We start from the raw sequence: 25,211 nt of genomic DNA on the forward strand, positions 1-25,211 counted from the left end.
GAGTACACCTGTAGGGACATCTACCATAGCAGAAACACTCACAACTCCTTTAGAGATTGGTTCCTCTGCAGAGACTACAGCAGTAACTACTGCCACTACAGTGGAGGAGACAACCACAGTCACCTTTCCTACTACTTCCCCAGTTGAAACAACCACCACTCTGGCTATCACCACACCAGTCCCTGTGGCAACATCCCCCACTGAGACCACATCTGGAGTCACTTCTATTTTACTGTTGACATCCACGGTACATCCTGAGACAAGTTTGCCCTCTGAGACCACAAGAATTCCCAGCATCTCTACAGAAGTTGAGACAACCACAACTGCCCCTCTTGTCACTTATCCCACCACAACCACAAGTGCTGTCACCTCCTCTTTAGAAGAGACATCCACATTTGCTGCTATGGTGACTTCTCCAGCTGAGACCACACTGACATTGACTCCCACCACAGCACCTCCTAAAACGTCCACATCTGTACTGGAGACCAATTCCCCATCTGAGATCCCAATAGCTTTGGGCACCACTACAGAACGGGGGACACCCACGGCATCCCCTGTCACCACTGTTCTCGCCGAGACTACTAAAACAGCACCCATTGCTACAGCAGCAGAGAGAAGCACAATTACTCCAATTACCGCTACCTCTTCTGAGACCCTAACAACTCACACTACTATTAGAGAGACCTCCACTAGCACTCTGGAGAACGCTTCCCGAGATGAGACTAAAACAGTAACTGGTACCACAGCAGTAGGCGTGACAACCACAATTACTCTCCCTACTACTTCAGCCCATGAAATTACAGCTATAGCCACCTCTCCTATACCAGAGACCTCCACCACTCCCATAGGGACCACGTCTGTAGCTAAGACTACAGCAATATCTAGTACCAGCACAGCAGAAGAGACAACCACGGTTCTCTTTCCTACTGCTTCACTACCTGGGACTATGGCATCAGCCACTTCTCTTATTCAGAAGACCTCCACAGCTCTTCTGGAGACCACTTTGCTAGCTGAGACTGCAGCAACAACTAATGCCACTACACTAGAAGAGACAACCACAGTTCCCTTTCCTAGCACTTCTCTTCCTGAAAGCACCGCAGTAGCCTTGTCTCTTATGCCAGAGACCTCCACAGCTTCTCGGGAGTCCACTTCCCTGCCTGAGACTACAGCAATAACTAGTACAACTATAGTAGAAGAGACAACCACGGTTGCGCTTCCCACCATTTCACTATCTCAGAGCACAACCGTAGCCACTTCTGCTAGTCCAGAGACCTCCACTGCTCCACTAGAATCTACTTCCTTAGCAGAGACAGCAGCAATAACTACTGCCTCTACAGTCAGGGAGACAACCACACTTCCGCTTTCTACAATTTCACAGCCGGAAAGCACAGCTGCAGTTACAGCTCCTCTTCTACAAACCTCCACAGCTACTCTAAAGACCACTTCCTTAGCTGAGACTACTGCAATCGCTAGTACCACTAAAGTAGAAGACACAGCCATGGTTGCCCTTCCTACCACTTCAGCCCATAAGAGGACAGCTATAAACACTTCCACCATAGCAGAAACATTAACAACTCCTGTAGAGACAACTTCTGCAGCTGCGACTACAGCAACAACGAGTTCCAGCTTCGTAGAGGAGACAACCACAGCTTCACCTCCAACCACTGCACTACCTGGGAGCATGGCTGTAGCTACTTCGACTATTCTAGAGACCTCCACAGCTCCTGTAGAGACTACTTTCCAAGCTCAGTCTTCAGGAATAACTGGCTCCTCTACAGTGGAAGAGACTACCCCGGTTCCTCTTCCTACCACTTCGTTACCTAAGAGTACACCTGTAGGGACATCTACCATAGCAGAAACACTCACAACTCCTTTAGAGATTGGTTCCTCAGCAGAGACTACAGCAGTAACTACTGCCACTACAGTGGAGGAGACAACCACAGTCACCTTTCCTACTACTTCCCCAGTTGAAACAACCACCACTCTGGCTATCACCACACCAGTCCCTGTGGCCACATCCCCCACTGAGACCACAACTGGAGTCACTTCTATTTTACTGTTGACATCCACGGTACATCCTGAGACAAGTTTGCCCTCTGAGACCACAAGAATTCCCAGCATCTCTACAGAAGTTGAGACAACCACAGCTGCCTCTCTTGTCACTTATCCCTCCGCAACCACAAGTGCTGTCACCTCCTCGTTAGCAGAGACGTCCACAGTTGCTGTTATGGTGACTTCTCCAGCTGAGACCACACTGACATTGACTCCCACCACAGCACCTCCTAAAACATCCACATCTGTACTGGAGACCAATTCCCCATCTGAGATGCCAATAGCTTTGGGCACCACTACAGAACGGGGGACACCCACAGCATCCCTTGTCACCACTGTTCTTGCTGAGACTACTAAAACATCATCCATTGCTACAGCAGCAGAGAGAAGCACAATGACTCCAATCAGCACTACCCCTGCTGAGACTACACCAACTTACACTTCCACTACAACACAGGGAACAACCACATCTGCCCATTTTACAACTTCCCCAGCTGAGACCACAACCGCTTTGGGCGTTCCTGTCAGAGGGGAAACAACGGCAGCCATCTCTGTGACAACCCCAACATCGCTTTCACCTACCACAGCTGCTTTGACAAGTAAGGGCATTGTTTTCCACTTGTGTATTCTTTGTAGTTGCAGAATTTGCTTCCCCATGAGTTCAGACCCATTTTAAAGCAGCAGGAGTCCGGGTAGTCATCCTTTTGAAGTCACATAGTAAAAGAAACAGTTTTTAGTAGTGTTTATCTAATTAGAATGAGATATTTTGTGGCTAAAAAATGAATATTTCATGCTACCTAGAATAATTGAGTATTATTTGGGATAGAGGTGGCAAAATGCAGACTTTCCATGGGTATAGGAAACAAGGGAGATATGAACATAAAAGAAAGAATAAATAGAACATATGGGACTGTCGTATTATCACAATGTTGCCTGCTTAACTGAAGTTAAATTATCTTCTTGTAACTTATTAACGAACATATATAAATGTGGGAGAAAAGGGGATACAAACTGACAAAAAAAGTATTGAAATAGGAATTCTCTGAATTTTTCTTGGTAGATTTTCCCATTTACAAGAGTATCTTGAAAGCTTGAAAAGGAAATATTAAATGCTAAGACCCCAATTCAGTAAAATATTTAAGTCCTTCAGCATGTGCTTAACATTAAACATGTGACTAAGTTCTTCCCTCTTCAGCAAAGCACTCAAGCAACTGAGCAGTCTTACTGAAGTCAGCGGCACTTAAAAGTTCAAACTTAAAAAGTTACAGCCTGGATGCAGAAATGGCGCTCACGTCTGTGATGCTCTTACAGGCAGTTAGAAAATAATTGCGTATCATGGAGCCTCAGAGAGACACCTAGGCCCCTATAAAATGAGTGTGCAGGGATAGGAGGGGAGAGAGAGAATGCATAAGAATAAGTCTATATTATTTTCATTAGAGCACTCTCCCGGGATGTGGGAGATTCAGGAATCAGATCCCCTGCACAAATGATTCTTTTATTAATTATCCACAGTGCAACAGTCAGTCTTCCACATCCCAAGGGAGGACATGAACCACTGGGCTAAAAGTTATGAGGAAGGACATTCTCCTCCTTCTCCTCCTCCTCTCCCCCTGAAGCTGTTTTGGGTGAAATGACATGAGTGGTCTGCTCTGGGGGGCATGCTCAGGTTATTTTACCTCTGCAGTGAATCTCTCATGCATGCTACATGTAAATTGTGATAAACATAGATAGAAGAAATGTACAACTGGGGCGAAAATGTTGGAATATTCATGCTAAAACAAACACTGTATATTCACAATGACCATGTATTATTGATATGCATATTTCGTGGATTTGCACTCAATATGTGGTATAAGCACCTATGTAAACTAGCATAATGGAGATACATTTCTCTACACAGATCATGAAATAACAGAAATAATCTACCAGAAGACTGCTAAGCCAGTGGAACAAAATCAAGATAATAATGGCACAACAACACAGACAACTCCTGTGGTTAAAACCACCACGACCAGAAGTACAACATTAGAGAGTACCACCAAAGAAGCAGCTCCCCTGATCCCAAACAAACCTGGGACCACAACAACGTATCTCCCAACACGAGCAGAATCCACCACCAAAGCCCCAGTTACCACTTCCACAGCTAAGACTAGAACTGCAGCTACCTCTCTGTTAGCAGAGACAACCACTTCTGCTCATCCAACCTCCTCCCCAGCTGAATCCACAACACTAATTAGCACTTCCACATCACAGCCAACCACAATCACTCTGCCTGCTAGTTCAATGTCTATTATGACAGTTGCAGCCACCTCTGCAACAGCAGAAACATCCACATCTCCTCTAGAGACCACTTTCCCAGGTCAGACTACAGCATTACTTGGTAACAGGACAGTAGAGGGGACAACCATTGTTGCTCTTCCTACCACTTCACTACCTGAGAGCACAACTGCAGCCACCTCTACTAATCCAGAGACATCCACAGCTCCAGAAGAGACCACTTCCCTGGCTGAGACTATACCAATAATTAGTGCTACAACAATAGAGGGGAGAACCACACTTCCCCTTTCTACAGCTTCACAACCTGAAACCACAGCTGTAGCCACCACGACTCTAGGAGAAACATCAACCCTTCCCCTTGAGATGACATCTGTCCCTGAAACGACAGCAATAACTAGTAGCACTACAGGAGAAAAGACAACCGCACTTCTTCTTCCTACTACTACACTTCTTAGGACCACAGCAGCAGACACCTCTACTATACTAGAGACATCCACCTCTTCTGCAGAGACCATGTCTCCAGGTGAAATGACAACAATAACTAGTACCACTACTATTCAAGAGACAACCACATTTCCTCTTTCCAAAGCTTCACAACCCGAAAGCACAGCTGTATTCACAAGAACCACAGGAGAAACATCCACCTCTCCTCTAGAGCCTACTTCCCTCTCTGAAACTACAGCAATGACTAGTAGCTCTACTGTAGAAGAGACAACCGCAGTTCCTCTTCCTACCAGTACACTTATTAGGACCACAGCAGCAGCCACCTCTACTATTTCAGCGAGCTCAATCGGTGCTCTGGAGACCTCTTCCCCAAATGAGACTACAGCAGTAGCTGGTACCATGGCAGTAGGCGAGACAGCCACAATTACTCTCCCTACTACTTCAGCCCATGAAAGTACAGCTAAAGCCACCTCTGTTATACCAGAGACCTCCACCACTTCCGTAGGGACCACGTCTGTAGCTAAGACTACAGCAATATCTAGTACCAGCACAGCAGAAGAGACAACCCCGGTTCTCTTTCCTACTGCTTCACTACCTGGGACTATGGCATCAGACACTTCTCTTATTCAGAAGACCTCCACAGCTCTTCTGGAGACCACTTCGCTAGCTAAGACTGCAGCAACAACTAATGCCACTACACTAGAAGAGACAACCACAGTTGCCTTTCCTAGCACTTCTCTTCCTGAAAGCACCGCAGTAGCCTTGTCTCTTATTCCAGAGACCTCTACAGCTTCTCGGCAGTCCAATTCCCTGGCTGAGACTACAGCAATAACTAGTACGACTATAGTAGAAGAGACAACCACGGTTGCACTTCCCACCATTTCACTATCTCAGAGCACAACTGTAGCCACTTCTGCTAGTCCAGAGACCTCCACTGCTCCACTAGAATTTACTTCCTTAGCAGAGACAGCAGCAATAACTACTGCCTCTACAGTCAGGGAGACAACCACACTTCCGCTTCCTACAATTTCACAGCCGGAAAGCACAGCTGCAGTTACAGCTCCTCTTCTACAAACCTCCACAGCTACTCTAAAGACCACTTCCTTAGCTGAGACTACTGCAATCACTAGTACCACTAAAGTAGAAGACACAGCCACGGTTGCCCTTCCTACCACTTCAGCCCATAAGAGCACAGCTATAACCACTTCCACCATAGCAGAAACATTAACAACTCCTGTAGAGACAACTTCTGCAGCTGCGACTACAGCAACAACGAGTTCCAGCTTCGTAGAGGAGACAACCACAGCTTCACCTCCAACCACTGCACTACCTGGGAGCATGGCTGTAGCTACTTCGACTATTCTAGAGACCTCCACAGCTCCTGTAGAGACTACTTTCCAAGCTCAGTCTTCAGGAATAACTGGCTCCTCTACAGTGGAAGAGACTACCCCGGTTCCTCTTCCTACCACTTCGTTACCTAAGAGTACACCTGTAGGGACATCTACCATAGCAGAAACACTCACAACTCCTTTAGAGATTGGTTCCTCAGCAGAGACTACAGCAGTAACTACTGCCACTACAGTGGAGGAGACAACCACAGTCACCTTTCCTACTACTTCCCCAGTTGAAACAACCACCACTCTGGCTATCACCACACCAGTCCCTGTGGCAACATCCCCCACTGAGACCACAACTGGAGTCACTTCTATTTTACTGTTGACATCCACGGTACATCCTGAGACAAGTTTGCCCTCTGAGACCACAAGAATTCCCAGCATCTCTACAGAAGTTGAGACAACCACAACTGCCCCTCTTGTCACTTATCCCACCACAACCACAAGTGCTGTCACCTCCTCTTTAGCAGAGACATCCACATTTGCTGCTATGGTGACTTCTCCAGCTGAGACCACACTGACATTGACTCCCACCACAGCACCTCCTAAAACGTCCACATCTGTACTGGAGACCAATTCCCCATCTGAGATCCCAATAGCTTTGGGCACCACTACAGAACGGGGGACACCCACGGCATCCCCTATCACCACTGTTCTCGCCGAGACTACTAAAACAGCACCCATTGCTACAGCAGCAGAGAGAAGCACAGTTACTCCAATTACCGCTACCTCTTCTGAGACCCTAACAACTCACACTACTATTAGAGAGACCTCCACTAGCACTCTGGAGACCATTTCCCGAGATGATACTAAAACAGCAACTGGTACCACAGCAGTAGGCGTGACAACCACAATTACTCTCCCTACTACTTCAGCCCATGAAAGTACAGCTATAGCCACCTCTGCTATACCAGAGACCTCCACCACTCCCATAGGGACCACGTCTGTAGCTAAGACTACAGCAATATCTAGTACCAGCACAGCAGAAGAGACAACCACGGTTCTCTTTCCTACTGTTTCACTACCTGGGACTATGGCATCAGACACTTCTCTTATTCAAAAGACTTTCACAGCTCTTCTGGAAACCACTTCGCTAGCTGAGACTGCAGCAACAACTAATGCCACTACACTAGAAGAGACAACCACAGTTCCCTTTCCTAGCACTTCTCTTCCTGAAAGCACCGCAGTAGCCTCGTCTCTTATGCCAGAGACCTCCACAGCTTCTCGGCAGTCCACTTCCCTGCCTGAGACTACAGCAATAACTAGTACGACTATAGTAGAAGAGACAACCACGGTTGCACTTCCCACCATTTCACTATCTCAGAGCACAACCGTAGCCACTTCTGCTAGTCCAGAGACCTCCACTGCTCCACTAGAATCTACTTCCTTAGCAGAGACAGCAGCAATAACTACTGCCTCTACAGTCAGGGAGACAACCACACTTCCGCTTCCTACAATTTCACAGCCGGAAAGCACAGCTGCAGTTACAGCTCCTCTTCTACAAACCTCCACAGCTACTCTAAGGACAACTTCCTTAGCTGAGACTACTGCAATCTCCAGTACCACTAAAGTAGAAGACACTGCCACGGTTGCCCTTCCTACCACTTCAGCCCATAAGAGCACAGCTATAACCACTTCCACCATAGCAGAAACATTAACAACTCCTGTAGAGACAACTTCTGCAGCTGCGACTACAGCAACAACGAGTTCCAGCTTCGTAGAGGAGACAACCACAGCTTCACCTCCAACCACTGCATTACCTGGGAGCATGGCTGTAGCTACTTCGACTATTCTAGAGACCTCCACAGCTCCTGTAGAGACTACTTTCCAAGCTCAGTCTTCAGGAATAACTGGCTCCTCTACAGTGGAAGAGACTACCCCGGTTCCTCTTCCTTCCACTTTCTTACCTAAGAGTACACCTGTAGGGACATCTACCATAGCAGAAACACTCACAACCCCTTTAGAGATCGGTTCCTCTGCAGAGACTACAGCAGTAACTACTGCCACTACAGTGGAGGAGACAACCACAGTCACCTTTCCTACTGCTTCCCCAGTTGAAACAACCACCACTCTGGCTATCACCACACCAGTCCCTGTGGCAACATCCCCAACTGAGACCACAACTGGAGTCACTTCTATTTTACTGTTGACATCCACGGTACATCCTGAGACAAGTTTGCCCTCTGAGACCACAAGAATTCCCAGCATCTCTACAGAAGTTGAGACAACCACAGCTGCCCCTCTTGTCACTTATCCCACCGCGTTAGCAGAGACATCCACAGTTGCTGTTATGGTGACTTCTCCAGCTGAAACCACGGTGATGCTGACTCCCACCACATCAGCTCCTAAAACGTTCACATCTGTACTGGAGACCAATTCCCCATCTGAGATCCCAATAGCTTTGGGCACCACTACAGAACGGGGGACACCCACAGCATCCCCTGTCACCACTCTTCTTGCTGAGAATACTAAAACATCATCCATTGCTACAGCAGCAGAGAGAAGCACAATGACTCCAATCAGCACTACCCCTGCTGAGACTACACCAACTTACACTGGCACTACAGCACAGGGAACAACCACATCTGCCCATTTTACAACTTCCCCAGCTGAGACCACAACCGCTTTGGGCGTTTCTGTCAGAGGGGAAACAACGGCAGCCATCTCTGTGACAACCACAACATCGCTTTCACCTACCACAGTTGCTTTGACAAGTAAGGGCATTGTTTTCCACTTGTGTATTCTTTGTAGTTGCAGAATTTGCTTCCCCATGAGTTCAGACCCATTTTAAAGCAGCAGGAGTCTGGGTTGTCATCCTTTTGAAGTCACGTAGTAAAAGAAACAGTTTTTAGTAGTGTTTATCTAATTAGAATGAGATATTTTGTGGCTAAAAAATGAATATTTCATGCTACCTAGAATAATTGAGTATTATTTGGGATAGAGGTGGCAAAATGCAGACTTTCCATGGGTATAGGAAACAAGGGAGATATGAACATAAAAGAAAGAATAAATAGAACATATGGGACTATCGTATTATTAAAATGTTGCCTGCTTAACTGAAGTTAAATAATCTTCTTGAAACTTATTAACGAACATAAATAAATGTGGGAGAAAAGGGGATACAAACTGACAAAAAAAGCATTGAAATAGGAATTCTCTGAATTTTTCTTGGTAGATTTTCCCATTTACAAGAGTATCTTGAAAGCTTGAAAAGGAAATATTAAGTGCTAAGACCCCAATTCAGTAAAATATTTAAGTCCTTCAGCATGTGCTTAACATTAAACATGTGACTAAGTTCTTCCCTCTTCAGCAAAGCACTCAAGCAACTGAGCAGTCTCACTGAAGTCAGCGGCACTTAAAAGTTCAAACTTAAAAAGTTACAGCCTGGATGCAGAAATGGCGCTCACGTCTGTGATGCTCTTACAGGCAGTTAGAAAATAATTGCGTATCATGGAGCCTCAGAGAGACACCTAGGCCCCTATAAAATGAGTGTGCAGGGATAGGAGGGGAGAGAGAGAATGCATAAGAATGAGTCTATATCTTTTTCATTAGAGCACTCTCCCGGGATGTGGGAGATTCAGGAATCAGATCCCCTGCACAAATGATTCTTTTATTATTTATCCACAGTGCAACAGTCAGTCAGTCTTCCACATCCCAAGGGAGGACCTGAACCACTGGGCTAAAAGTTATGAGGAAGGACATTCTCCTCCTCCTCCTCCTCCTCTCCCCCTGAAGCTGTTTTGGGTGAAATGACATGAGTGGCCTGCTCTGGGATGCATGCTCAGGTTATTTTACCTCTGCAGTGAATCTCTCATGCATGCTACATGTAAATTGTGATAAACATAGATAGAAGAAATGTACAACTGGGGAGAAAATGTTGGAATATTCATGCTAAAACAAACACTGTATATTCACAATGACCATGTATTATTGATATGCATATTTCGTGGATTTGCACTCAATATGTGGTATAAGCACCTATGTAAACTAGCATAATGGAGATACATTTCTCTACACAGATCATGAAATAACAGAAATAATCTACCAGAAGACCGCTAAGCCAGTGGAACAAAATCAAGATAATAATGGCACAACAACACAGACAACTCCTGTGGTTAAAACCACCACGACCAGAAGTACAACATTAGAGAGTACCACCAAAGAAGCAGCTCCCCTGATCCCAAACAAACCTGGGACCACAACAACGTATCTCACAACACGAGCAGAATCCACCACCAAAGCGCCAGTGACCACTTCCACAGCTAAGACTAGAACTGCAGCTACCTCTCTGTTAGCAGAGACAACCACTTCTGCTCATCCAACCTCCTCCCCAGCTGAGTCCACAACACTAATTAGCACTTCCACATCACAGCCAACCACAATCACTCCGCCTGCTAGTTCAGTGTCTATTATGACAGTTGCAGCCACCTCTGCAACAGCAGAAACATCCACATCTCCTCTAGAGACCACTTTCCCAGGTCAGACTACAGCATTACTTGGTAACAGGACAGTAGAGGGGACAACCATTGTTGCTCTTCCTACCACTTCACTACCTGAGAGCACAACTGCAGCCACCTCTACTAATCCAGAGACATCCACAGCTCCAGAAGAGACCACTTCCCTGGCTGAGACTATACCAATAAATAATGCTACAACAATAGAGGGAAGAACCACACTTCCCCTCTTTACAGCTTCACAACCTGAAACCACAGCTGTAGCCACCACGACTGAAGGAGAAAAATCTACCCCTCCCCTTAAAATGACATCTGTCCCCGAAACGACAGCAATAACTAGTAGCACTACAGGAGAAAAGACAACCACACTTCTTCTTCCTACTACTACACTTCTTAGGACCACAGCAGCAGACAGCTCTACTATACTAGAGACATCCACCTCTTCTGTAGAGACCATGTCTCCAGGTGAAATGACAACAAAAACTAGTACCACTACAATTCAAGAGACAACCACATTTCCCCTTTCCAAAGCTTCACAACCCGAAAGCACAGCTGTACTCACAAGAATCACAGGAGAAACATCCACCTCTCCTCTAGAGCCTACTTCTCTATCTGAAACTACAGCAATGACTAGTAGCTCTACTGTAGAAGAGACAACCGCAGTTCCTCTTCCTAGCAGTACACTTCTTAGGACCACAGCAGCAGCCACCTCTACTATTTCAACTAGCTCAAGCGGTGCTCTGGAGACCTCTTCCCCAAATGAGACTACAGCAGTAACTGGTACCACGGCAGTAGGCGAGACAGCCACAATTACTCTCCCTACTACTTCAGCCCATGAAATTACAGCTATAGCCACCTCTCCTATACCAGAGACCTCCACCACTCCCATAGGGACCACGTCTGTAGCTAAGACTACAGCAATATCTAGTACCAGCACAGCAGAAGAGACAACCACGGTTCTCTTTCCTACTGCTTCACTACCTGGGACTATGGCATCAGCCACTTCTCTTATTCAGAAGACCTCCACAGCTCTTCTGGAGACCACTTTGCTAGCTGAGACTGCAGCAACAACTAATGCCACTACACTAGAAGAGACAACCACAGTTGCCTTTCCTAGCACTTCTCTTCCTGAAAGCACCGCTGTAGCCTCGTCTCTTATTCCAGAGACTTCCACAGCTTCTCGGCAGTCCACTTCCCTGGCTGAGACTACAGCAATAACTAGTACGACTACAGTAGAAAAGACAATCATGGTTGCGCTTCCCACCGTTTCATTAGCTCAGAGCACAACCGTAGCCACTTCTGCTAGTCCAGAGACCTCCACTACTCCACTAGAATCTACTTCCTTAGCAGAGACAGCAGCAATAACTACTGCCTCTACAGTCAGGGAGACAACCACACTTCCGCTTCCTACAATTTCACAGCCGGAAAGCACAGCTGCAGTTACAGCTCCTATTCTACAAAACTCCACAGCTACTCTAAAGACCACTTCCTTAGCTGAGACTACTGCAATCACTAGTACCACTAAAGTAGAAGACACAGCCACGGTTGCCCTTCCTACCACTTCAGCCCATAAGAGCACAGCTATAACCACTTCCACCATAGCAGAAACATTAACAACTCCTGTAGAGACCACTTCTGCAGCTGCGTCTACAGCAACAACGAGTTCCAGCTTCGTAGAGGAGACAACCACAGCTTCACCTCCAACCACTGCACTACCTGGGAGCACGGCTGTAGCTACTTCGACTATTCTAGAGACCTCCACAGCTCCTGTAGAGACTACTTTCCAAGCTCAGTCTTCAGGAATAACTGGCTCCTCTACAGTGGAAGAGACTACCCCGGTTCCTCTTCCTACCACTTCGTTACCTAAGAGTACACCTGTAGGGACATCTACCATAGCAGAAACACTCACAACTCCTTTAGAGATCGGTTCCTCTGCAGAGACTACAGCAGTAACTACTGCCACTACAGTGGAGGAGACAACCACAGTCACCTTTCCTACTACTTCCCCAGTTGAAACAACCACCACTCTGGCTATCACCACACCAGTCCCTGTGGCAACATCCCCCACTGAGACCACAACTGGAGTCACTTCTATTTTACTGTTGACATCCACGGTACATCCTGAGACAAGTTTGCCCTCTGAGACCACAAGAATTCCCAGCATCTCTACAGAAGTTGAGACCACCACAACTGCCCCTCTTGTCACTTATCCCACCACAACCACAAGTGCTGTCACCTCCTCTTTAGTAGAGACATCCACATTTGCTGCTATGGTGACTTCTCCAGCTGAGACCACAGTGACATTGACTCCCACCACAGCACCTCCTAAAACGTCCACATCTGTACTGGAGACCAATTCCCCATCTGAGATCCCAATAGCTTTGGGCACCACTACAGAACAGGGGACACCCACAGCATCCCCTGTCACCACTCTTCTTGCTGAGAATACTAAAACATCATCCATTGCTACAGCAGCAGGGAGAAGCACAATGACTCCAATCAGCACTACCCCTGCTGAGACTACACCAACTTACACTGCCACTACAGCACAGGGAACAACCACATCTGCCCATTTTACAACTTCCCCAGCTGAGACCACAACCGCTTTGGGCTTTCCTGTCAGAGGGGAAACAACGGCAGCCATCTCTGTGACAACCACAACATCGCTTTCACCTACCACAGCTGCTTTGACAAGTAAGGGCATTGTTTTCCTCTTGTGTATTCTTTGCAGTTGCAGAATTTGCTTCCCCATGAGTTCAGACTCATTTTAAGCAGCAGGAGTCTAGGTTGTCATCCTTTTGAAGTCACATAGTAAAAGAAACAGTTTTTAGTAGTGTTTATCTAATTAGAATGAGATATTTTGTGGCTAAAAAATGAATATTTCATGCTACCTAGAATAATTGAGAATTATTTGGGATAGAGGTGGCAAAATGCAGACTTTCCATGGGTATAGGAAACAAGGGAGACATGAACATAAAAGAAAGAATAAGTAGAACATATGGGACTGTCTTATTATAAAAATGTTGCCTGCTTAACTGAAGTTAAATAATCTTCTTGAAACTTATTAACGAACATAAATAAATGTGGGAGAAAAGGGGATACAAACTGACAAAAAAAGCATTGAAATAGGAATTCTCTGAATTTTTCTTGGTAGTTTTTCCCATTTACAAGAGTATTTTGAAAGCTTGAAAAGGAAACATTAAATGCTAAGACCCCAATTCAGTAAAATATTTAAGACCTTTAGCACGTGCTTAACATTAAACATGTGACTAAGTTCTTCCCTCTTCAGCAAAGCACTCAAGCAACTGAGCAGTCTCACTGAAGTCAGCGGCACTTAAAAGTTCAAACTTAAAAAGTTACAGCCTGGATGCAGAAATGGCGCTCACGTCTGTGATGCTCTTATAGGCAGTTAGAAAATAATTGCGTATCATGGAGCCTCAGAGAGACACCTAGGCCCCTATAAAATGAGTGTGCAGGGATAGGAGGGGAGAGAGAGAATGCATAAGAATGAGTCTATATCTTTTTCATTAGAGCACTCTCCCGGGATGTGGGAGATTCAGGACTCAGATCCCCTGCACAAATGATTCTTTTATTATTTATCCACAGTGCAACAGTCAGTCTTCCACATCCCAAGGGAGGACCTGAACCACTGGGCTAAAAGTTATGAGGAAGGACATTCTCCTCCTTCTCCTCCTCTCCCCCCAAAGCTGTTTTGGGTGAACTGACATGAGTGGCCTGCTCTGGGATGCATGCTCAGGTTATTTTACCTCTGCAGTGAATCTCTCATGCATGCTACATGTAAATTGTGATAAACATAGATAGAAGAAATGTACAACTGGGGAGAAAATGTTGGAATGTTCAAGCTAAAACAAACACTGTATATTCACAATGACCATGTATTATTGATATGCATATTCCGTGGATTTGCACTCAATATGTGGTATAAGCACCTATGTATACTAGCATAATGGAGATACATTTCTCTACACAGATCATGAAATAACAGAAATAATCTACCAGAAGACCGCTAAGCCAGTGGAACAAAATCAAGATAATAATGGCACAACAACACAGACAACTCCTGTGGTTAAAACCACCACGACCAGAAGTACAACATTAGAGAGTACCACCAAAGAAGCAGCTCCCGTGATCCCAAACAAACCTGGGACCACAACAACGTATCTCACAACACGAGCAGAATCCACCACCAAAGCGCCAGTGACCACTTCCACAGCTAAGACTAGAACTGCAGCTACCTCTCTGTTAGCAGAGACATCCACTTCTGCTCATCCAACCTCCTCCCCAGCTGAGTCCACAACACTAATTAGCACTTCCACATCACAGCCAACCACAATCACTCCGCCTGCTAGTTCAGTGTCTATTATGACAGTTGCAGCCACCTCTGCAACAGCAGAAACATCCACATCTCCTCTAGAGACCACTTTCCCAGGTCAGACTACAGCATTACTTGGTAACAGGACAGTAGAGGGGACAACCATTGTTGCTCTTCCTACCACTTCACTACCTGAGAGCACAACTGCAGCCACCTCTACTAATCCAGAGACATCCACAGCTCCAGAAGAGACCACTTCCCTGGCTGAGACTATACCAATAAATAATGCTACAACAATAGAGGGAAGAACCACACTTCCCCTCTTTACAGCTTCAAAACCTGAAACCACAGCTGTAGCCACCACGACTGTAAGAGAAAAATCTACCCCTCCCCTTGAAATGACATCTGTCCCCGAAACGACAGCAATAACTAGTAGCACTGCAGGAGAAAAGACAACCACACTTCTTCCTACTACTACACTTCTTAGGACCACAGCAGCAGACACCTCTACTATACTAGAGACATCCACCTCTTCTGCAGAGACCATGTCTCCAGGTGAAATGACAACAAAAACTAGTACCACTACAATTCAAGAGACAACCACATTTCCCCTTTCCAAAGCTTCACAACCCGAAAGCACAGCTATATTCACAAGAATCACAGGAGAAACATCCACCTCTCCTCTAGAGCCTACTTCTCTATCTGAAACTACAGCAATTACTAGTAGCTCTACTGTAGAAGAGACAACCGCAGTTCCTCTTCCTACCAGTACACTTCTTAGGACCACAGCAGCAGCCACCTCTACTATTTCAACGAGCTCAAGCGGTGCTCTGGAGACCTCTTCCCCAAATGAGACTACAGCAGTAACTGGTACCACGGCAGTAGGCGAGACAGCCACAATTACTCTCCCTACTACTTCAGCCCATGAAAGTACAGCTATACCCACCTCTCCTATACCAGAGACCTCCACCACTCCCATAGGGACCACGTCTGTAGCTAAGACTACAGCAATATCTAGTACCAGCACAGCAGAAGAGACAACCACGGTTCTCTTTCCTACTGTTTCACTACCTGGGACTATGGCATCAGACACTTCTCTTATTCAAAAGACCTCCACAGCTCTTCTGGAGACCACTTCGCTAGCTGAGACTGCAGCAACAACTAATGCCACTACACTAGAAGAGACAACCACAGTTGCCTTTCCTAGCACTTCTCTTCCTGAAAGCACCACAGTAGCCTCGTCTCTTATTCCAGAGACTTCCACAGCTTCTCGGCAGTCCACTTCTCTGGCTGAGACTACAGCAATAACTAGTACGACTATAGTAGAAAAGACAACCATGGTTGCGCTTCCCACCGTTTCATTAGCTCAGAGCACAACCGTAGCCACTTCTGCTAGTCCAGAGACCTCCACCGCTCCACTAGAATCTACTTCCTTAGCAGAGACAGCAGCAATAACTACTGCCTCTACAGTCAGGGAGACAACCACACTTCCGCCTCCTACAATTTCACAGCCGGAAAGCACAGCTGCAGTTACAGCTCCTATTCTACAAACCTCCACAGCTACTCTAAAGACCGGTTCCTTAGCTGAGACTACTGCAATCGCTAGTACCACTAAAGTAGAAGTCACAGCCACGGTCGCCCTTCCTACCACTTCAGCCCATAAGAGCACAGCTATAACCACATCCACCATAGCAGAAACATTAACAACTCCTGTAGAGACCACTTCTGCAGCTGCGTCTACAGCAACAACGAGTTCCAGCTTCGTAGAGGAGACAACCACAGCTTCACCTCCAACCACTGCACTACCTGGGAGCATGGCTGTAGCTACTTCGACTATTCTAGAGACCTCCACAGCTCCTGTAGAGACTACTTTCCAAGCTCAGTCTTCAGGAATAACTGGCTCCTCTACAGTGGAAGAGACTACCCCGGTTCCTCTTCCTACCACTTTCTTACCTAAGAGTACACCTGTAGGGACATCTACCATAGGAGAAACACTCACAACTCCTTTAGAGACCGGTTCCTCTGCAGAGACTACAGCAGTAACTACTGCCACTACAGTGGAAGAGACAACCACAGTTCCCCTTCCTTCTACTTCCCCAGTTGAAACAACCACCACTCTGGCTATCACCACATCAGTCCCTGTGGCCACATCTCCCACTGAGACCACAACTGGAGTCACTTCTATTTTACCATTGACATCCACAGTCCATCTTGAGACAAATTTGTCCTCTGAGACCACAAGAATTCCCAGCATCTCTACAGAAGTTGAGACAACCACAGCTGCCCCTCTTATCACTTATCCTACCGCAACCACAAGTGCTGTCACCTCCTCTTTAGCAGAGACATCCACATTTGCTGTTATGGTGACTTCTCCAGCTGAGTCCACAGTGACATTGACTCCCACCACAGCACCTCGTAAAACGTCCACATCTGTACTGGAGACCAATTCCCCATCTGAGATCCCAATAGCTTTGGGCACCACTACAGAACGGGGGACACCCACGGCATCCCCTGTCACCACTGTTCTCGCCGAGACTACTAAAACAGCACCCATTGCTACAGCAGCAGAGAAAAGCACAGTTACTCCAATTACCGCTACCCCTTCTGAGACCATAACAACTCACACTTCTATTAGAGAGACCTCCACTAGCACTCTGGAGGCCGTTTCCCAAGATGAGACTAAAACAGTAACTGGTAGCACAGCAGTAGGCGTGACAACCACAATTACTCTCCCTACTACTTTAGCCCATGAAAGTACAGCTATAGCCACCTCTGCTATACCAGAGACCTCCACCACTCCCATAGGGACCACGTCTGTAGCTAAGACTACAGCAATATCTAGTACCAGCACAGCAGAAGAGACAACCACGGTTCTCTTTCCTACTGTTTCACTACCTGGGACTATGGCATCAGACACTTCTCTTATTCAAAAGACCTCCACAGCTCTTCTGGAAACCATTTCGCTAGCTGAGACTGCAGCAACAACTAATGCCACTACACTAGAAGAGACAACCACAGTTGCCTTTCCTAGCACTTCTCTTCCTGAAAGCACCACAGTAGCCTCGTCTCTTATTCCAGTGACTTCCACAGCTTCTCGGCAGTCCACTTCTCTGGCTGAGACTACAGCAATAACTAGTACGACTATAGTAGGAGAGACAACCATGGTTGCACTTCCCACCATTTCACTATCTCAGAGCACAACCGTAGCCACTTCTGCTAGTCCAGAGACCTCCACTGCTCCACTAGAATCTACTTCCTTAGCAGAGACAGCAGCAATAACTACTGCCTCTACAGTCAGGGAGACAACCACACTTCCGCTTCCTACAATTTCACAGCCGGAAAGCACAGCTGCAGTTACAGCTCCAATTCTACAAACCTCCACAGCTACTCTAAAGACCACTTCCTTAGCTGAGACTACTGCAATCACTAGTACCACTAAAGCAGAAGACACAGCCACGGTTGCCCTTCCTACCACTTCAGCCCATAAGAGCACAGCTATAACCACTTCCACCATAGCAGAAACATTAACAACTCCTGTAGAGACCACTTCTGCAGCTGTGACTACAGCAACAACAAGTTCCAGCTTCGTAGAGGAGACAACCACAGCTTCACCTCCAACCACTGCACTACCTGGGAGCATGGCTGTAGCTACTTCGACTATTCTAGAGACCTCCACAGCTCCTGTAGAGACTACTTTCCAAGCTCAGTCTTCAGGAATAACTGGCTCCTCTACAGTGGAAGAGACTACCCCGGTTCCTCTTCCTACCACTTTCTTACCTAAGAGTACACCTGTAGGGACATCTACCATAGCAGAAACACTCACAACTCCTTTAGAGACCGGTTCCTCTGCAGAGACTACAGCAGTAACTACTGCCACTACAGTGGAGGAGACAACCACAGTCACCCTTCCTATTACTTCCCCTGTTGAAACAACCACCACTCTGGCTATCACCACACCAGTACCTGTGGCAACATCCCCCACTGAGACCACAACTGGAGTCACTTCTATTTTACCATTGACATCCACAGTCCGTCTTGAGACAAGTTTGCCCTCTGAGACCACAAGGATTCCCAGCACCTCTACAGAAGTTGAGACAACCACATCTGCCCGTCTTGTCACTTTTCCCACTGTGACCACAAGTGCTGTCACCTCCTCTTTAGCAGAGACATCCACAGTTGCTGTTATGGTGACTTCTCCAGCTGAGACCACATTGACACTGACTCCCACCACAGCATCTCCTAAAACGTCCACATCTGTACTGGAGACCAATTCCCCATCTGAGATCCCAGTAGCTTTGGGCACCACTACAGAACGGGGGACACCCACAGCATCCCCTGTCACGACTGTTCTCGCCGACACTACTAAAACATCATCCATTGCTACAGCAGCAGAGAGAAGCACCGCGGCTCCAATCACCACTACCCCTGCTGAAACCACAAAAACTTACACTGCCACTACAACACAGGGAACAACCACATCTGCCCTTTTTACAGCTTCCCCAGCTGAGACCACAACTGCTTTGGGCGTTCCTATCAGTGGGGAAACAACGGCAGCCATCTCTGTGACAACCACAACATCGCTTTCACCTACCACAGCTGCTTTAACAAGTAAGGGCATTGTTTTCGTCTTGTGTATTCTTTGTAATTGCAGAATTTGCTTCCCCATGAGTTCTGACTCATTTTAAGCAGCAGGAGTCCAGGCTGTCATCCTTTTGAAGTCACATAGTAAAAGAAACATTTTTTATCAGTGTATATCTAATTAGAATGGAGATATTTTGTGGATTAAAAAAATAAATGTTTCTTGCTTCCTAGAGTAATTGAGTATTATTTGAGATAGAAGTGGAAAAATTTAGACTTTCCATGGGTATAGGAAGCTCGGGAGATATGAACATAAAAGAAAGAATAAATAGAACATATGGGACTGTCTTATTATAAAAATGTTGCCTGCTTAACTGAAGTTAAATAATCTTCTTGAAACTTATTAACGAACATAAATAAATGTGGGAGTAAAGGGGATATAATCTGACAAGAAAGGTATCGAAACAGGAATTCTCTGACTTTTTCTTGGTAGTTATTTCTTATTTACAGCCTTATCTTGAAAGCTTGAAGTGGAAATATTAAATACTAAATCCCCAATTCAGTAAACTTAAGGTCCAGAGAGTAGGAAATGGAAAAGAGCAAACTATAGACTGACTCTCTTACATATGTTCAACATGTAAATTGTGATGAACATAAATAGAAAAAATTCACAACTGGGGAGAAAATGTTGGAATGTTCAAGCTAAAACAAACACAATATATTCACAATGACCATGTATTATTGATATGCATATTCCATGCATTTGCACTCAATAGGTGGTATAAGCACCTATGTAAAATAGCATAATGGAGATACATTTCTCTACACAGATCATGAAATAACTGAAATTATCTACCAGAAGACCGTTAAGCCAGTGGAACAAAATAAAGATAATAATGTCACAACAACACAGACAACTCCTGTGGTTAAAACCACCACTGCCACCACCACCACCACGACCAGAAGTACAACATCAGAGAGTACCACCAAAGCAGGAGCTCCTGTGATCCCAAACAAACCTGAGACCACAACAACGTATCTCACAACACGAGCAGAATCCACCACCAAAGCCCCAGTGACCACTTCCACAGCTGAGACTAAAACTGCAGCTACCTCTCTGTTAGCAGAGACATCCACTTCTGCTCGTCCAACCTCCTCCCCAGCTGAGTCCACAACACTAATTAGCACTTCCACATCACAGCCAACCACAATCACTCTGCCTGCTAGTTCAACATCTGTTACGACTGCTGCAGCCACCTCTGCAACAGCAGAAACGTCCACATCTCCTCTAGAGACCACTTTCCCAGGTGAGACTACAGCAGTAATTAGTACCTTTACGGTAGAGAGGAAAACAGTATGAGCTTCTCCGATGCTTACTTCAGGTATGAATGCCTAGACAGATGTATAGTTAATGGTAACCTCTGCTTTTTACTATAGATTTGTATTTTACTGTGTTCTGCCATTATTCTTAGTAGAAGTAAAACCACATACTCATGTCAGCCAGTTGTTTCGCCCAGTTTAGAGATGACATCCTCAAAAATACCACAACCCACCCTATGTACTGCTTGGACTTCCCTTCTGATGACAACTTCCTTCTTCCCAACCACCACTTCCCAGCCAACAAGTGAGACCTTTTCTTGGGCTAGATTCTTTAGACAGGACCAAAAAAATGCTAACAGGGAGGCTTTGGTCTTTGAAAGGTATCATTTCCAAAAGCACCTAGGGTATGTCCAGATTTTCAGTAGGACATAATCACTCACATCAGGGGTTCTCAAACCTTGATCGGGACCCTCCAAGGGCTCGTGAGCTGTCAGCCTCCATCCCAAACCCTGCTTTGCCTCCAGCATTTATAATGACGTTAAATATATTTTAAAATGTTTTTAATTTGTAAAGATTGCTATGTGAAAGGGGTCACCAGTACAAAAGTTTGAGAACCACCAACTTAGATGCTTCTGAAAATGTTACTCTAAATGTTCAAATGTTTCCATTGTTTCTTGGGATGAGTTAGAATGCAGACTCCTTGGGGCTCAGCTCCACACCTTCGCTGTGTGAGAGGGAAGGTCATACAGCTTTCCAGGAGCATGCATGGGGGAGATCTCTGAGCCAGCTCTGCACAGGATAGCCTGGAGGGCATGGATGGGGCAGATCAGGGAAGAGGCCATGAGATCCCCATTTACATGGATCTAGTGGTCCCTACAGGCTATAGGAATTAAGGCCAGTGGTAAAATGGAAAAAAAAAAATGGTCCCCCCTGCCAGATGGAAATTTTGCATTAATGTTTTGTGCTTAAAAATCTTCAAAAATTCAAACCATTTTGACCAGTTCTAGTGCAAATGATGTAAAGAGGCTGCAAGGTGAATGGCAACCTGTGCCCCCTTTGAGTGTGTCTTGAGTCAATTTCACTTTCACAAGCCACCCACACAGAGCCACATTACTTAGGACATATACAGGTGATGTGAGCTTCAAGCTACCCTTACGCATGCTGAACAGTATTTTACTCATTGACTAGTCTCATTGAAGTCAATGGACTATACTTCAGAGTCAGAGACTATTCTGCAGGACCAAGCATGGCAGAATCTGGTTCTATGGATGTTAGGAACATGATGTCAGATGAAATTCAACAGAGGCAATTGCTAAGTAATACATAGGCTTGGAAGGACGAGATTTTTATTGATAAATGTCAGTAAACGTCACTTCCACAGTACACACACAACCTGATGAAACAATATTTCCATTGATAAAAATGGAAATTTACAGATAGGCAAAGTCAGGAAAATGCTGCTTGACAACTTCTCAGAGTTTGCTTTAAAGATGTTCACTTTGTATATTTTTATAGGTGATGTTGAGAATTTGTGTATTAGAAAATACTTTAACTTTCGGAATTTCAACATCTATTGCCATTAAATAACTATTGTCTGACACTCCCCACTGACACCCCTCAAACAAAAAAAATTAAAAGCTTAAAACTCAATTTTGCACAGTGTGAACATTCAAATCAATTAAAAAAATTAAAAATGCTTAAAAATAAAAACATCTATAATATCTGTCAAAATTATAAAATATTAAAATCTAATTCTGCCAATGCCTGTAATAGAAGGAACAGATGTTTGATTAGATCTAATCTCGCAGGTAAACGCTATCAATGTCATTGTGAGCAGAGCACAGTGTACGAAGCTTCCAAATAGTACGAAAAAAGTTCTGCATATTGTTATTTTGCATAGCAAGAGAGAGTCTGATATTCCAATACAATTCGCAGTCTAAGGATAATGGCTTAACGGTTCCCTTAGGAAAATAAAAGATGCAGTTATATTGGATATAAAAGTATCTGTTTTCCCAGCAACATATTCTTACCGTCATCATGGGTGAGTTCACTGATTTTTCTTTGTTATTTCTGTTTTTGCAGCTGTTTCACCAACCTCAACCCCCGCTTCAGCAATTGAACATTTCACAGTGAACTTCACCATAACCAATCTCAAATATGATTCACAGCTGAGATCTCCTCATTCTACCCGGTTCAATGCAACTGAGAAAGTCTTGATCTCTTTAGTAAGTGTTACTGGTTCACAGCCTTTCCGGGCAGTTTGGGGTATCTGGTGCTATCAGCAGTATGACAGACTAATGACATCCTCTCTTTGCCAGCTCAACCCAATATTTGGAAACAGCAGCTTCGGCCCAGATTATATAAAATGTGAAGTGACGTCTTACAGGTAAGGATCCAGAGGCTGAGATTACCTAATTACCCTACAATGTGAAGGTTCATTTGCTGTCATTTTATTCGGCACTGGACAGTCACCACCAAACAATTTAAACACAGGATCAAATCTGACATTGGCTTTTCTATTCCAGATCGGTGAGAGATGGGAATAACACCGGTGTGGATGCCGTCTGCACCTACAGGCACGACTCCACTACTCCCCTGTTTGACAGAGTGGATGTTTACCGTGAAATCCAGAACAAGACAAATGGCATCACCAAACTGGGCCTCTACACCCTGGACAAGGACAGCCTCTATGTCAATGGTAACCAGCTGATTTCTTCACAGTTTTCTTTACTGCTCTTTCTGGACCATCCTTGCATCTATTTGTCTTTTTCATCTCTCCCCACCTGTCTAGTTTCCCTCTGATCATTTTCCCTTTTCATTCCAGGTTATAATGAAGCACCAGCTCTGCCAAGTGAGTATAGTTCAGAATGATTCTTACTGAAAAAATTGGAAAGAGATAAACTTTCAAAATTTAATATAACAGAGGTGGTGAATAGTGCTTGTCTACAACTGTGAGTCTGCTCAAAATGGAATGGAATTGGCCCTCTAAGGAGAACTGTCCGCAGTTCTCTTGGCAGGGAATAAAACACCATTTGCAATTTTTATTTGTGGAATTGTAGATGGGTTTTAGCCTGTCTGTATGGGTGAGTTCATTGATTTTTCATTGTTATTTCTTTTTTTGCAGCTGTTTTGCCAACCTCAACCCCTGCTCCAGCAATTGAACGTTTCACAGTGAACTTCACCATAACCAATCTCAAATATGATTCACAACTGGGAACGCCTCATTCTACCCGGTTCAATGCTACTGAGAAAGCCTTGATCTCTTTGGTAAGTGTTACTCGCTCACAGCCTTTCCAGGCAGTTTGGGGTATCTGGTGCTCTCAGCGGTACGACAGACTAATGACATCCTCTCTTTGCCAGCTCAACCCAATATTTGAGAACAGCAGCATCGGCCCAGCTTATATAAGATGTGAAGTGATAGCTTGCAGGTAAGCATCCAGGCTCTGACATGTATTTATAACATGACAGTCTGAGCACAGATTTACTATCAGTTAATTTGTCATCCTAATGAAGTATAAATATTTCTCTCTTGCATAAACCCCTATCATACTTCTGTCATTGTGGATGGAAGAAGAATGTGTTAATATCAGAACAGGTTTCTAGGGGACACTGAATGGTTAGAGCTTCATAAATAGCCTATTTACATTATTGATTGATAGAACATCGTTAAGGGGATTATTTTACATTCTATTAATAGGTGTACTTATGAATTGCCATGTTTTGGTAACAATGAGATCCCAGAAGGAAACATATATCTTCATCATTAGCAAACAATTTAAACACAGGATCAAATCTGACATTGGCTTTTCTACTCCAGATCGGTGAGAGATGGGAATGACACCGGTGTAGATGCCGTCTGCACCTATAGGCACGACTCCACTGCTCCCCTGATTGACAGAGTGGGTGTTTACCATGAAATCCAGAACAAGACAAATGGCATCACCAAGCTGGGCCCCTACACGCTGGACAAGGACAGCCTCTATGTCAATGGTAACCAGCTGATTTCTTTACAGCTTGTCCGTTCTATGTAATTCATTGCACCGATGTAACATTAGAGACACAATATATTTGATGGACATTAAAGACCACATATAGCAGGAAAGAGTCCCAACCCCAGAATAACCTCAGGCCATAGAAAGTAAGTGACTGTGTTATGCCCAAGTGCTCTTTCTGGACCATCCTACTTGTCACTTTCCTCTCTCCCCACTGTTCTAGTTTCCCTCTAAACATTTTCCCTTCTCATTCTAGGTTATAACGAAGCACCAGCTCTGCCAAGTGAGTATAGTTCAGAATGATCCTTACTGAAAACATTGGAAAGATACAAAAATTCAGAATTTAATATAAGACAGGTGGTGAATA

At 45.1% G+C, this 25,211-nt stretch overlaps 1 protein-coding gene across 1 annotated transcript in view; it reads left to right on the forward strand.

The window, feature by feature from the left end:
* The first annotated feature begins 403 nt into the window (after positions 1 to 403).
* Positions 404 to 25,211, forward strand: part of MUC16 (mucin 16, cell surface associated) — a 50,757-nt gene continuing 25,949 nt past the window's right edge. The window contains 16 exon segments of the mRNA XM_050934507.1: positions 404 to 475; positions 1,379 to 1,472; positions 5,552 to 5,766; positions 8,811 to 8,881; positions 12,263 to 12,390; positions 12,632 to 12,735; positions 13,245 to 13,315; positions 16,686 to 16,813; positions 22,935 to 23,077; positions 23,171 to 23,238; positions 23,378 to 23,550; positions 23,677 to 23,703; positions 24,007 to 24,119; positions 24,213 to 24,280; positions 24,670 to 24,868; positions 24,956 to 25,029. Of these exon segments, the coding sequence (XP_050790464.1) occupies positions 404 to 475; positions 1,379 to 1,472; positions 5,552 to 5,766; positions 8,811 to 8,881; positions 12,263 to 12,390; positions 12,632 to 12,735; positions 13,245 to 13,315; positions 16,686 to 16,813; positions 22,935 to 23,077; positions 23,171 to 23,238; positions 23,378 to 23,550; positions 23,677 to 23,703; positions 24,007 to 24,119; positions 24,213 to 24,280; positions 24,670 to 24,868; positions 24,956 to 25,029 (1,748 nt within the window).

This window comes from Gopherus flavomarginatus, chromosome 24, assembly GCF_025201925.1.
Source record: "Gopherus flavomarginatus isolate rGopFla2 chromosome 24, rGopFla2.mat.asm, whole genome shotgun sequence".
Taxonomy (NCBI): Eukaryota; Metazoa; Chordata; order Testudines; family Testudinidae; genus Gopherus; species Gopherus flavomarginatus.